Source organism: Cherax quadricarinatus, chromosome 4 (genome assembly GCF_038502225.1).
Source record: "Cherax quadricarinatus isolate ZL_2023a chromosome 4, ASM3850222v1, whole genome shotgun sequence".
NCBI lineage: Eukaryota > Metazoa > Arthropoda > Malacostraca > Decapoda > Parastacidae > Cherax > Cherax quadricarinatus.
The window spans coordinates 24973556-24988160 of NC_091295.1; the positions used below are offsets into that span (position 1 = coordinate 24973556).

At 49.0% G+C, this 14605-nt stretch overlaps 1 protein-coding gene across 1 annotated transcript in view; it reads right to left on the reverse strand.

The window, feature by feature from the left end:
- LOC138854554 (protein Wnt-2b-A-like) overlaps positions 1–14605 on the reverse strand; it is a 32030-nt gene that overhangs the window by 11105 nt on the left and 6320 nt on the right. The window contains exon 2 of the mRNA XM_070098493.1: positions 5597–5732. Coding sequence (XP_069954594.1) covers positions 5597–5732 — 136 coding nt within the window. The remainder of the gene's footprint in view (positions 1–5596; positions 5733–14605) is intronic.

The following is a 14605-nucleotide window of genomic DNA, read 5'->3' on the forward strand; positions in this document are numbered from 1 at the left end:
ACCACCCCCATGAACGATGGAGAGGAACACCTCACTACCACCATGAACGGTGGAGGGAACACCTCACCACCACCATGAACGATGGAGAGGAACACCTCACTACCACCATGAACCATGGAGAGGAACACCTCACCACCACCATGAACGATGGAGAGGAACACCTCACTACCACCATGAACGATGGAGAGGAACACCTCACCACCACCATGAACGATGGAGAGGAACACCTCACCACCACCATGAACCATGGAGAGGAACACCTCACCACCACCATGAACCATGGAGAGGAACACCTCACCACCACCATGAACGATGGAGAGGAACACCTCACCACCACCATGAACGGTGGAGGGAACACCTCACCACCACCATGAACCATGGAGAGGAACACCTCACCACCACCATGAACGATGGAGAGGAACACCTCACCACCACCATGAACGGTGGAGGGAACACCTCACCACCACCATGAACCATGGAGAGGAACACCTCACCACCACCATGAACGATGGAGAGGAACACCTCACCACCACCATGAACGGTGGAGGGAACACCTCACCACCACCATGAACCATGGAGAGGAACACCTCACCACCACCATGAACGGTGGAGGGAACACCTCACTACCACCATGAACGGTGGAGGGAACACCTCACCACCACCATGAACGATGGAGAGGAACACCTCACCACCACCATGAACGGTGGAGGGAACACCTCACCACCACCATGAACGATGGAGGGAACACCTCACCACCACCATGAACGATGGAGAGGAACACCTCACCACCACCATGAACCATGGAGAGGAACACCTCACCACCACCATGAACGATGGAGAGGAACACCTCACCACCACCATGAACCATGGAGAGGAACACCTCACCACCACCATGAACCATGGAGAGGAACACCTCACCACCACCATGAACGATGGAGAGGAACACCTCACCACCACCATGAACCATGGAGAGGAACACCTCACCACCACCATGAACGATGGAGAGGAACACCTCACCACCACCATGAACCATGGAGAGGAACACCTCACCACCACCATGAACCATGGAGAGGAACACCTCACCACCACCATGAACCATGGAGAGGAACACCTCACCACCACCATGAACCATGGAGAGGAACACCTCACCACCACCATGAACCATGGAGAGGAACACCTCACCACCACCATGAACCATGGAGAGGAACACCTCACCACCACCATGAACCATGGAGAGGAACACCTCACCACCACCATGAACGATGGAGAGGAACACCTCACCACCACCATGAACCATGGAGAGGAACACCTCACCACCACCATGAACGATGGAGAGGAACACCTCACCACCACCATGAACGATGGAGAGGAACACCTCACCACCACCATGAACCATGGAGAGGAACACCTCACCACCACCATGAACGATGGAGAGGAACACCTCACCACCACCATGAACCATGGAGAGGAACACCTCACCACCACCATGAACCATGGAGAGGAACACCTCACCACCACCATGAACCATGGAGAGGAACACCTCACCACCACCATGAACGATGGAGAGGAACACCTCACCACCACCATGAACCATGGAGGGAACACCTCACCACCACCATGAACGATGGAGGGAACACCTCACTACCACCATGAACGATGGAGGGAACACCTCACCACCACCATGAACGATGGAGAGGAACACCTCACTACACCATGAACGATGGAGAGGAACACCTCACCACCACCATGGAACACCTCACTACCACCATGAACGATGGAGAGGAACACCTCACCACCACCATGAACGATGGAGAGGAACACCTCACCACCACCATGAACCATGGAGAGGAACACCTCACCACCACCATGAACGATGGAGAGGAACACCTCACCACCACCATGAACCATGGAGAGGAACACCTCACCACCACCATGAACGATGGAGAGGAACACCTCACCACCACCATGAACCATGGAGAGGAACACCTCACCACCACCATGAACCATGGAGAGGAACACCTCACCACCACCATGAACGATGGAGGGAACACCTCACCACCACCATGAACGATGGAGAGGAACACCTCACCACCACCATGAACGATGGAGAGGAACACCTCACCACCACCATGAACCATGGAGAGGAACACCTCACTACCACCATGAACGATGGAGGGAACACCTCACCACCACCATGAACGATGGAGAGGAACACCTCACCACCACCATGAACGATGGAGAGGAACACCTCACCACCACCATGAACGATGGAGGGAACACCTCACCACCACCATGAACGATGGAGGGAACACCTCACCACCACCATGAACCATGGAGAGGAACACCTCACCACCACCATGAACGATGGAGAGGAACACCTCACCACCACCATGAACGATGGAGGGAACACCTCACCACCACCATGAACGATGGAGAGGAACACCTCACTACCACCATGAACGATGGAGAGGAACACCTCACCACCACCATGAACGATGGAGAGGAACACCTCACTACCACCATGAACGATGGAGAGGAACACCTCACCACCACCATGAACGATGGAGGGAACACCTCACCACCACCATGAACGATGGAGAGGAACACCTCACTACCACCATGAACGATGGAGAGGAACACCTCACCACCACCATGAACCATGGAGAGGAACACCTCACCACCACCATGAACGATGGAGAGGAACACCTCACCACCACCATGAACCATGGAGAGGAACACCTCACCACCACCATGAACCATGGAGAGGAACACCTCACTACCACCATGAACGATGGAGGGAACACCTCACCACCACCATGAACGATGGAGGGAACACCTCACCACCACCATGAACGATGGAGAGGAACACCTCACCACCACCATGAACGATGGAGGGAACACCTCACCACCACCATGAACGATGGAGAGGAACACCTCACCACCACCATGAACGATGGAGAGGAACACCTCACCACCACCATGAACCATGGAGAGGAACACCTCACTACCACCATGAACGATGGAGGGAACACCTCACCACCACCATGAACGATGGAGGGAACACCTCAATACCACCATGAACGATGGAGGGAACACCTCACCACCACCATGAACGATGGAGAGGAACACCTCACCACCACCATGAACGATGGAGGGAACACCTCACTACCACCATGAACGATGGAGGGAACACCTCACCACCACCATGAACGGTGGAGGGAACACCTCACCACCACCATGAACGATGGAGAGGAACACCTCACCACCACCATGAACGATGGAGAGGAACACCTCACCACCACCATGAACCATGGAGAGGAACACCTCACCACCACCATGAACGATGGAGAGGAACACCTCACCACCACCATGAACCATGGAGAGGAACACCTCACCACCACCATGAACCATGGAGGGAACACCTCACCATCACCATGAACGATGGAGAGGAACACCTCACCACCACCATGAACCATGGAGAGGAACACCTCACCACCACCATGAACCATGGAGAGGAACACCTCACCACCACCATGAACCATGGAGAGGAACACCACACCACCACCATGAACCATGGAGAGGAACACCTCACCACCACCATGAACCATGGAGAGGAACACCTCACCACCACCGTGAACCATGGAGAGGAACACCTCACCACCACCATGAACCATGGAGGGAACACCTCACCATCACCATGAACGATGGAGAGGAACACCTCACCACTACCATGAACCATGGAGAGGAACACCTCACCACCACCATGAACCATGGAGAGGAACACCTCACCACCACCATGAACCATGGAGAGGAACACCTCACCACCACCATGAACCATGGAGAGGAACACCTCACCACCACCATGAACCATGGAGAGGAACACCTCACCACCACCATGAACCATGGAGAGGAACACCTCACCACCACCATGAACCATGGAGAGGAACACCTCACCACCACCATGAACCATGGAGAGGAACACCTCACCACCACCATGAACCATGGAGAGGAACACCTCACCACCACCATGAACCATGGAGAGGAACACCTCACCACCACCATGAACGATGGAGAGGAACATCTCACCACCAGGCTCTGGTGGCCTGGTGGTTAACGCTCTCGCTTCACACGGTGAGGGCCTGGGTTCGATTCCCAGCCAGAGTAGAAACATTGGACGTGTTTCTTTCCACCTGTTGTCTATGTTCCCCATCAGTAAAATGGGTACCTGGGTGTTAGTCGACTGGTGTGGGTCGCATCCTGGGACACTGACCTAAGGAGGCCTGGTCACAGACCGGGCCGCGGGGGCGTTGACCCCCGGAACTCTCTCCAGATAAACCACCATGAACCATGGAGATTAACACCTCACCATCACCATGAACGATGGAGAGGAACACCTCACCACCACCATGAACCATGGAGAGGAACACCGCAATACAAGACTCTAAACACACTAGTTGTTACAAAATAATAGGCAAAAAAATAATACCTGAGGGAACTAGACATTAAAAACAATGTAAACAGATAAAATCTCAATGAATAGTGAAGGAGACGAAAGAGTATAATAAATCCCAGGAGAAAGGAGGGATGCCAGAGAGCTTTTAATATTCAACTGTTGCAACAACTTGCAAAATGGAAATAAAGAAGAGGTTCTTCTGCTTCAACCAACATCGCTGCCATGTATACTCTGCAAGGTAATGAAGAACATATGAAAGATTAAGTTGGTATACCATCTGGAAAACAAAGATTTTGTTGTAAAAACCAGCATGGGTTGAGAGAGGCAAACTGCTGCTTTAACTCACCTAAGTATATCGAGAAGACAAAGATCAGACCGATGAATGAAATGGAGTGTTACAAAGTTCATTTGTTGGAACCACAATCTTCATGAAATATGTCAAGGACCTGCCGGGTCAATGTTAATGTTTGAGGATGACGCAAAGTTTACGAGGAGAATAAAGTGAGAAGAGGATTGTAAGATGTTAAAGAAAGACTTAAACAAGTTACATGAACGGTTCAGCAGGTGGCTACTGGGATTCACTGCTAATGATTATATGTTTATGAGGAGGGAACCAGGAGATAGGAAGGTAGAGGTGGCGTACCACACTAGGTAGTCAAACAGGTGAGTGAAATATAGGCAACAGTTAACTATCTTTATTTCCGAGATACTTAATTGTTGCACATATGTTTTGCTCACCTACCTCTCGGCACTGTCTTCCATTACTCTAATTATATAATCAATTATTTGAATCTGTATGAGAAAATGACCTTGACTTCAACACCACAACAAACCTGATGACTGAGGGACAAACCAATAGAATAGCAACGAAAGCCTAAGCAAAACTAGTATATATAAAAAGAGTTTCCATGAATCTTAAGATGACATCACTATAGACGGTACATGTTACACCAGTACTGGAGTACACAGAGCCTGCATGGAACCTTCATCATATCAAACATATGTACAAAATTCAGAAAGTTCAGATGTTTGGTACAAATCTGGCCCCAGACCCACGTGGGCCGGAGTACGAAGATAGGTTAAGAGCGATGTATATGAGACAGTGACGCACAGGAGTGACGTAGAAGACTCACAGTGACATACCTGCCTCTGGTGGGTCGCTGACGTATGCGTTCATCACAACCACACTCCGTCAATTCTCCTCTGCTGCAGGCGCGGGTGACGCTGTATGCCACCCCGGCGGCCGAGATGGCGTATACGTAGGCTTTCTCCCTGCTCTCTGTACGGTGAAGAGAAGAACCAAGTGCTAGTAACCCAACCTGCTCAGATACCTTAGAATTCACACAGGCCTTCTCTCTCTCTCTCTCTCTCTCTCTCTCTCTCTCTCTCTCTCTCTCTCTCTCTCTCTCTCTCTCTCTCTCTCTCTCTCTCTCTCTCTCTCTCTCTCTCACTTACTCACCTGCCTCCCTCTTTTATTACCATTCTCGTGAAAGCCAACACCGCCTTCCACACCACAACATTACCATTATAACACAGCGGTCATTACCATAACACTAATCATGCTGTCTGCCACTACATCACCTGGATGATACCCTTCTCCGCAACCCGGATATAACACTCTTTAAATCCCTACTAATCATTATATATAATACAAATTCCTCACTAATCACCAAATATCACACTATATCCTCACTAATCACCAGATAAAACACTCAACATCCACTAAGCATTAATCACCAGTTACCAGTGGTCAAGGCTACGCTAAATGGCTCTTACGCCGCTGCTGCCCACTTGAAGAACTGGCCCTCCTGGGTTAACCCTGGAGGGTTATAAACCCAGAAAGATTATTAACACAGAACAACCCAGGTAAGGGAAGCAGGGTGGCTTATTTCCACCGGGAATGGGGGAGGGCGATTATCTCCCTCAGGATGCCACTAACAGAAGTCGACAAACACCTGAGTTATCTACTTTCAGCAAGGAAGGTGTTAAGAGACTTGCTTGCCTGTACGTCCCGGGTTGATTCCGGGTTATGTTCTGGGCCGAACGCGCTACCATTGCTAATGTCAAGTTTTAAATTGCAAATGTCTCATTAAAATAATAATAATAATAATAATAATAAATATTATTATTATTATTATAAAGAGCAAAGATAAAACCTAAGGTGCTCAGATTTTCGACTGAAAGGCAAAGAATCCTACACAAACATTGAAAGAAAAACAACGAGAATACAGAAAATGTCAATTTCTTTTAGACGCAGATATAAACAGACAGAAAAAGACCAGAGAAGTGAGGACCAGACAGATGACAACATAAGAATGGAGGAACACTGCAGCAGGCCCACTGGTCCAAATTAAGCAGGTCCTTCACAAAATCAACAGAGAAAGACAACAGGAGGCGGACCATTAATACACGGCACTGACGATACACAAGACGACTCTTAGAACTAACAATATGGAAACTTCCAATATCGGACGCTGTATAGCCCTTGTGGCTTAGCGCTTCTTTTTGATTATAATAATAATAATCCAATATCGGACATAATACAAACATAAGGAAGAATACAATATTAGTTACCATCACTTGGACAGTTCATCAAAATCCCGCGTCACTTAGGAGAGGAACCTCATGATAACCTGACAATGGTCCAGGGTGAATCAAAGCATCGTCTTGAGTGGTTGGTGGTGTCACATTTGTTCAATGTGATCTACAACAACTCGTCTTGAGTTGTTTTAGATCACAGGTCCTGTCCCGGATGATGACGTGTCGGTTCTGTGAACCATTCATCTACAATCCTGTCCCGGATGATGACGTGTCGGTTCTGTGAACCATTCATCTACAATCCTGTCCCGGATGATGACGTGTCGGTTCTGTGAACCATTCATCTACAATCCTGTCCCGGATCATCTAGAAGTTTCTCTCACCAGTACAGTGTTTTTTTTTCTTTTTCTTTTTTGTATTATAGTTGTTTAATACAAAAATAATCAACATGGAGGGTGAAACACCGCAGTCACATGTAGTCCTGGAGGGCGAAACACCAGTCATATGTAGACATGGAAGGCGAAACACCAGTCATATGTAGACATGGAAGGCGAAACACCAGTCATATGTAGACATGGAAGGCGAAACACGTCATATGTAGACATGGAAGGCGAAACACCAGTCATATGTAGACATGGAAGGCGAAACACCAGTCATATGTAGACATGGAAGGCGAAACACCAGTCATATGTAGACATGGAAGGCGAAACACGTCATATGTAGACATGGAAGGCGAAACACCAGTCATATGTAGACATGGAAGGCGAAACACCAGTCATATGTTGACATGGAAGGCGAAACACCACAGTCACATGTAGACCTGGAGGGTGAAACACCACAGTCACATGTAGACATGGAAGGCGAAACACCAGTCATATGTAGACATGGAAGGCGAAACACCAGTCATATGTAGACATGGAAGGCGAAACACCAGTCATATGTAGACATGGAAGGCGAAACACCAGTCATATGTAGACATGGAAGGCGAAACACCAGTCATATGTAGACATGGAAGGCGAAACACCAGTCATATGTACACATGGAAGGCGAAACACCAGTCATATGTAGACATGGAAGGCGAAACACCAGTCATATGTAGACATGGAAGGCGAAACACCAGTCATATGTAGACATGGAAGGCGAAACACCAGTCATATGTAGACATGGAAGGCGAAACACCAGTCATATGTAGACATGGAAGGCGAAACACCACAGTCACATGTAGACATGGAAGGCGAAACACCAGTCATATGTTGACATGGAAGGCGAAACACCACAGTCACATGTAGACCTGGAGGGTGAAACACCACAGTCACATGTAGACATGGAGGGTAAAACACCACAGTCACATGTAGACCTGGAGGGTGAAACACCACAGTCACATGTAGACATGGAGGGTGAAACACCACAGTCACATGTAGACCTGGAGGGTGAAACACCACAGTCACATGTAGACATGGAGGGTGAAACACCACAGTCACATGTAGACCTGGAGGGTGAAACACCACAGTCACATGTAGACCTGGAGGGTGAAACACCACAGTCACATGTAGACATGGAGGGTGAAACACCAGAGTGACAAGTAGACATGAAGGGCGAAACACCACAGTCACATGTAGACACGGAGGGTGAAACACCATAGTCACATGTAGACATGGAGGGCGAAACACCACAGACGCATGTAGACATGGAGGGTGAAACACCGCAGTCACATGTAGACATGGAGGGTGAAACACCACAGTCACATGTAGACATGGAGGGTGAAACACCACAGTCACATGTAGACATGGAGGGTGAAACACCGCAGTCACATGTAGACCTGAAGGGTGAAACACCACAGTCACATGTAGACATGGAGGGTGAAACATTGCAGTCACATATAGACATGGAGGGTGAAACACCGCAGTCACATGTAGACATGGAGGGCGAAACACCACAGTCGCATGTAGACATGAAAGGTGAAACACCGCAGTCACATGTAGACCTGAAGGGTAAAACACCACAGTCACATGTAGACATGGAGGGTGAAACAATGCAGTCACATGTAGACATGGAGGGCGAAACACCACAGTCGCATGTAGACATGAAAGGTGAAACACCACAGTCATATGTAGACATGGAGGGTGAAACACCAGTAACATGTAGACCTGGAGGGCGAAACACCGCAGTCACATGTAGACATGGAGGGTGAAACACTGCAGTCATATGCAGAGCTGAAGGGTGAAACACCGCAGTCACATGTAGTCCTGGAGGGCGAAACACCGCCGTCATATGTAGACCTGGAGGGTGAAACACCAGTCACATGTAGTCCTGGAGGGCGAAACACCGCAGTCACATTTAGACCTGGAGGGCAAAACACCGCAGTCACATGTAGTCCTGGAGGGCGAAACACCGCAGTCACATGTAGACCTGGAGGGCAAAACACCGCAGTCACATGTAGTCCTGGAGGGTGAAACACCACAGTCACATGTAGTCCTGGAGGCTGAAACACCGCAGTCACATGTAGACCTGGAGGGCAAAACACCGCAGTCACATGTAGTCCTGGAGGGTGAAACACCGCAGTCACATGTAGTCCTGGAGGCTGAAACACCGCAGTCACATGTAGACCTGGAGGGCAAAACACCGCAGTCACATGTAGTCCTGGAGGGTGAAACACCACAGTCACATGTAGTCCTGGAGGGCGAAACACCACAGTCACATGTAGTCCTGGAGGGTGAAATACCACAGCCACATGTAGTCCTGGAGGGCGAAACACCGCAGTCATATGTAGTCCTGGAGGGTGAAACACCGCAGTCACATGTAGACCTGGAGGGTGAAACACCACAGTCATATGTAGTCCTGGAGGGCGAAACACCGCAGTCACATGTAGACTTGGAGGGTGAAACACCACAGTCATATGTAGACTTGGAGGGTGAAACACCACAGTCACATGAAGACGTGGAGGGCGAAACACCATAGTCACATGTAGACTTGGATGGTGAAACATCGGAGTCACACGTAGACCTGGAGGGTGAAACACTAGTCACATGTAGACCTGGAGGGTGAAACACTAGTCACATGTAGACCTGGAGGGTGAAACACCACAGTCACATGTAGACATGGAGGGTGAAACACCACAGTCACATGTAGACATGGAGGGTGAAACACCACAGTCACATGTAGACCTGGAGGGTGAAACACTAGTCACATGTAGACCTGGAGGGTGAAACACCACAGTCACATGTAGACATGGAGGGTGAAACACCACAGTCACATGTAGACATGGAGGGTGAAACACCACAGTCACATGTAGACATGGAGGGTGAAACACCACAGTCACATGTAGACATGGAGGGTGAAACACCACAGTCACATGTAGACCTGGAGGGTGAAACACCACAGTCACATGTAGACATGGAGGGTGAAACACCAGAGTGACAAGTAGACATGAAGGGCGAAACACCACAGTCACATGTAGACACGGAGGGTGAAACACCATAGTCACATGTAGACATGGAGGGCGAAACACCACAGACGCATGTAGACATGGAGGGTGAAACACCGCAGTCACATGTAGACATGGAGGGTGAAACACCACAGTCACATGTAGACATGGAGGGTGAAACACCACAGTCACATGTAGACATGGAGGGTGAAACACCGCAGTCACATGTAGACCTGAAGGGTGAAACACCACAGTCACATGTAGACATGGAGGGTGAAACATTGCAGTCACATGTAGACATGGAGGGTGAAACACCGCAGTCACATGTAGACATGGAGGGCGAAACATCACAGTCGCATGTAGACATGAAAGGTGAAACACCGCAGTCACATGTAGACCTGAAGGGTGAAACACCACAGTCACATGTAGACATGGAGGGTGAAACACCGCAGTCACATGTAGACATGGAGGGCGAAACACCACAGTCGCATGTAGACATGAAAGGTGAAACACCACAGTCATATGTAGACATGGAGGGTGAAACACCAGTAACATGTAGACCTGGAGGGCGAAACACCGCAGTCACATGTAGACATGGAGGGTGAAACACTGCAGTCATATGCAGACCTGAAGGGTGAAACACCGCAGTCACATGTAGTCCTGGAGGGCGAAACACCGCCGTCATATGTAGACCTGGAGGGTGAAACACCAGTCACATGTAGTCCTGGAGGGCGAAACACCGCAGTCACATTTAGACCTGGAGGGCAAAACACCGCAGTCACATGTAGTCCTGGAGGGCGAAACACCGCGGTCACATGTAGACCTGGAGGGCAAAACACCGCAGTCACATGTAGTCCTGGAGGGCGAAACACCGCAGTCACATGTAGTCCTGGAGGCTGAAACACCGCAGTCACATGTAGACCTAGAGGGCAAAACACTGCAGTCACATGAAGTCCTGGAGGGTGAAACACCACAGTCACATGTAGTCCTGGAGGGCGAAACACCACAGTCACATGTAGTCCTGGAGGGTGAAATACCACAGCCACATGTAGTCCTGGAGGGAGAAACACCGCAGTCATATGTAGTCCTGTAGGGTGAAACACCGCAGTCACATGTAGACCTGGAGGGTGAAACACCAGTCATATGTAGTCCTGGAGGGCGAAACACCGCAGTCACATGTAGACTTGGAGGGTGAAACACCACAGTCATATGTAGACTTGGAGGGTGAAACACCACAGTCACATGTAGACGTGGAGGGCGAAACACCATAGTCACATGTAGACTTGGATGGTGAAACATCGGAGTCACACGTAGACCTGGAGGGTGAAACACTAGTCACATGTAGACCTGGAGGGTGAAACACTAGTCACATGTAGACCTGGAGGGTGAAACACCACAGTCACATGTAGACATGGAGGGTGAAACACCACAGTCACATGTAGACATGGAGGGTGAAACACCACAGTCACATGTAGACCTGGAGGGTGAAACACTTGTCACATGTAGACCTGGAGGGTGAAACACCACAGTCACATGTAGACATGGAGGGTGAAACACCACAGTCACATGTAGACATGGAGGGTGAAACACCACAGTCACATGTAGACATGGAGGGTGAAACACCACAGTCACATGTAGACATGGAGGGTGAAACACCACAGTCACATGTAGACATGGAGGGTGAAAGACCAGTCATATGTAGACCTGAAGGGCGAAACACTGCAATCACATGTAGACATGGAGGGTGAAACATCAGTCACATGTAGACCTGGAGGGTGAAACACCAGTCATATGTAGACCTGAAGGGCGAAACACCGCAATCACATGTAGACATGGAGGGTGAAACACCGCAGTCACATGCAGACATGGAGGGTGAAAGACCAGAGTCAAATGTAGACCTGAAGGGCGAAACACCACAGTCACATGTAGACCTGGAGGGTGAAACACCGCAGTCACATGTAGACCTGGAGGGTGAAACACCACAGTCACATGTAGACCTGGAGGGTGAAACACCGCAGTCACATGTAGAAATGGAGGGTGAAACACCACAGTCACATGCAGATATGGAGGGTGAAACACCACAGTCACATGTAAACATGGAGGGTGAAACACCACAGTCACATGCAGACCTGAAGGGTGAAACACCGCAGTCACATGTAAACAGGGAGGGTGAAACACCAGTCACATGTAGACCTGGAGGGTGAAACATCGCAGTCACATGTAAACATGGAGGGTGAAAAATCGCAGTCACATGTAGACCTGGAGGGTGAAACACCGCAGTCACATGTAAACATGGAGGGTGAAACACCAGTCACATGTAGACCTGGAGGGTGAAACATCGCAGTCACATGTAGACCTGGAGGGTGAAATACCGGTAAACATGGAGGGTGAAACACCGCAATCACATGTCCTGGAGGGCGAAACACCGCAGTCACATGTAGACCTGGAGGGTGAAACACCACAGTCACATGCAGTCCTGGAGGGCGAAACACCGCAGTCACATGTAGACCTGGAGGGTGAAACACCGCAGTCACATGTATTCCTGGAGGGTGAAACACCGCAGTCACATGTAGTCCTGGAGGGTGAAACACCACAGTCACATGTAGTCCTGGAGGGCGAAACACCACAGTCACATGTAGATCCGAAAGGTGAAACACCACAGTCACATGTAGTCCTAGAGGGCGAAACACCGCAGTCACATGTAGTTCTGGAGGGTGAAACACCGCAGTCACATATAGACCTGGAGGGTGAAACACCAAAGTCACATGTCGTCCTGGAGGGCGAAACACTGCAGTCACATGTAGACCTGGAGGGTGAAACACCACATTCACATGTAGTCCTGGAGGGTGAAACACCAGTCACATGTAGACCTGGAGGGTGAAACATCGCAGTCACATGTAGACCTGGAGGGTGAAACACCACAATCACATGTAGACCTGGAGGCCGAAACACCACAGTCACATGTAGACCTGGAGGGCGAAACACCACAGTCACATGTAGACCAGGAGGAGGATGAAACACCAGAGTCACATGTAGATCTTGAGGGTGAAACACCGCTGGTACATGTAGACTTGGATGGTGAAACATCGGAGTCACATGTAGACTTATGGCAACCTTCACAACAGAACCATCTACATTATGGCAACATTCACAACAGAACCATCTACATTATGGCAACCTTCACAACAGGACCATCTACATTATGGCAACCTTCACAACAGGACCATCTACATTATGGCAACCTTCACAACAGAACCATCTACATTATGGCAACCTTCACAACAGAACCATCTACATTATGGCAACCTTCACAACAGAACCATCTACATTATGGCAACCTTCACAACAGAACCATCTACATTATGGCAACCTTCACAACAGAACCATCTACATTATGGCAACCTTCACAACAGAATCATCTACATTATGACAACCTTCACAACAGGACCATCTACATTATGGCAACCTTCACAACAGGACTATCTACATTATGTCAACCTTCACAACAGAACCATCTATATTATGTCAACCTTCACAACAGGACTATCTACATTATGGCAACCTTCACAACAGGACTATCTACATTATGGCAACCTTCACAACAGGATCATCTACATTATGGCAACCTTCACAACAGGACCATCTACATTATGGCAACCTTCACAACAGGACTATCTACATTATGGCAACCTTCACAACAGAACCATCTACATTATGACAACCTTCACAACAGGACCATCTACATTATGGCAACCTTCACAACAGAACCATCTACATTATGGCAACCTTCACAACAGAACCATCTACATTATGGCAACCTTCACAACAGAACCATCTACATTATGGCAACCTTCACAACAGAACCATCTACATTATGGCAACCTTCACAACAGGACCATCTACATTATGGCAACCTTCACAACAGAACCATCTACATTATGGCAACCTTCACAACAGGACCATCTACATTATGGCAACCTTCACAACAGGACCATCTACATTATGGCAACCTTCACAACAGAACCATCCACATTATGGCAACCTTCACAACAGAACCATCTACATTATGGCAACCTTCACAACAGAACCATCTACATTATGGCAACCTTCACAACAGGACCATCTACATTATGGCAACCTTCACAACAGGACCATCTACATTATGACAACCTTCACAACAGGACCATCTA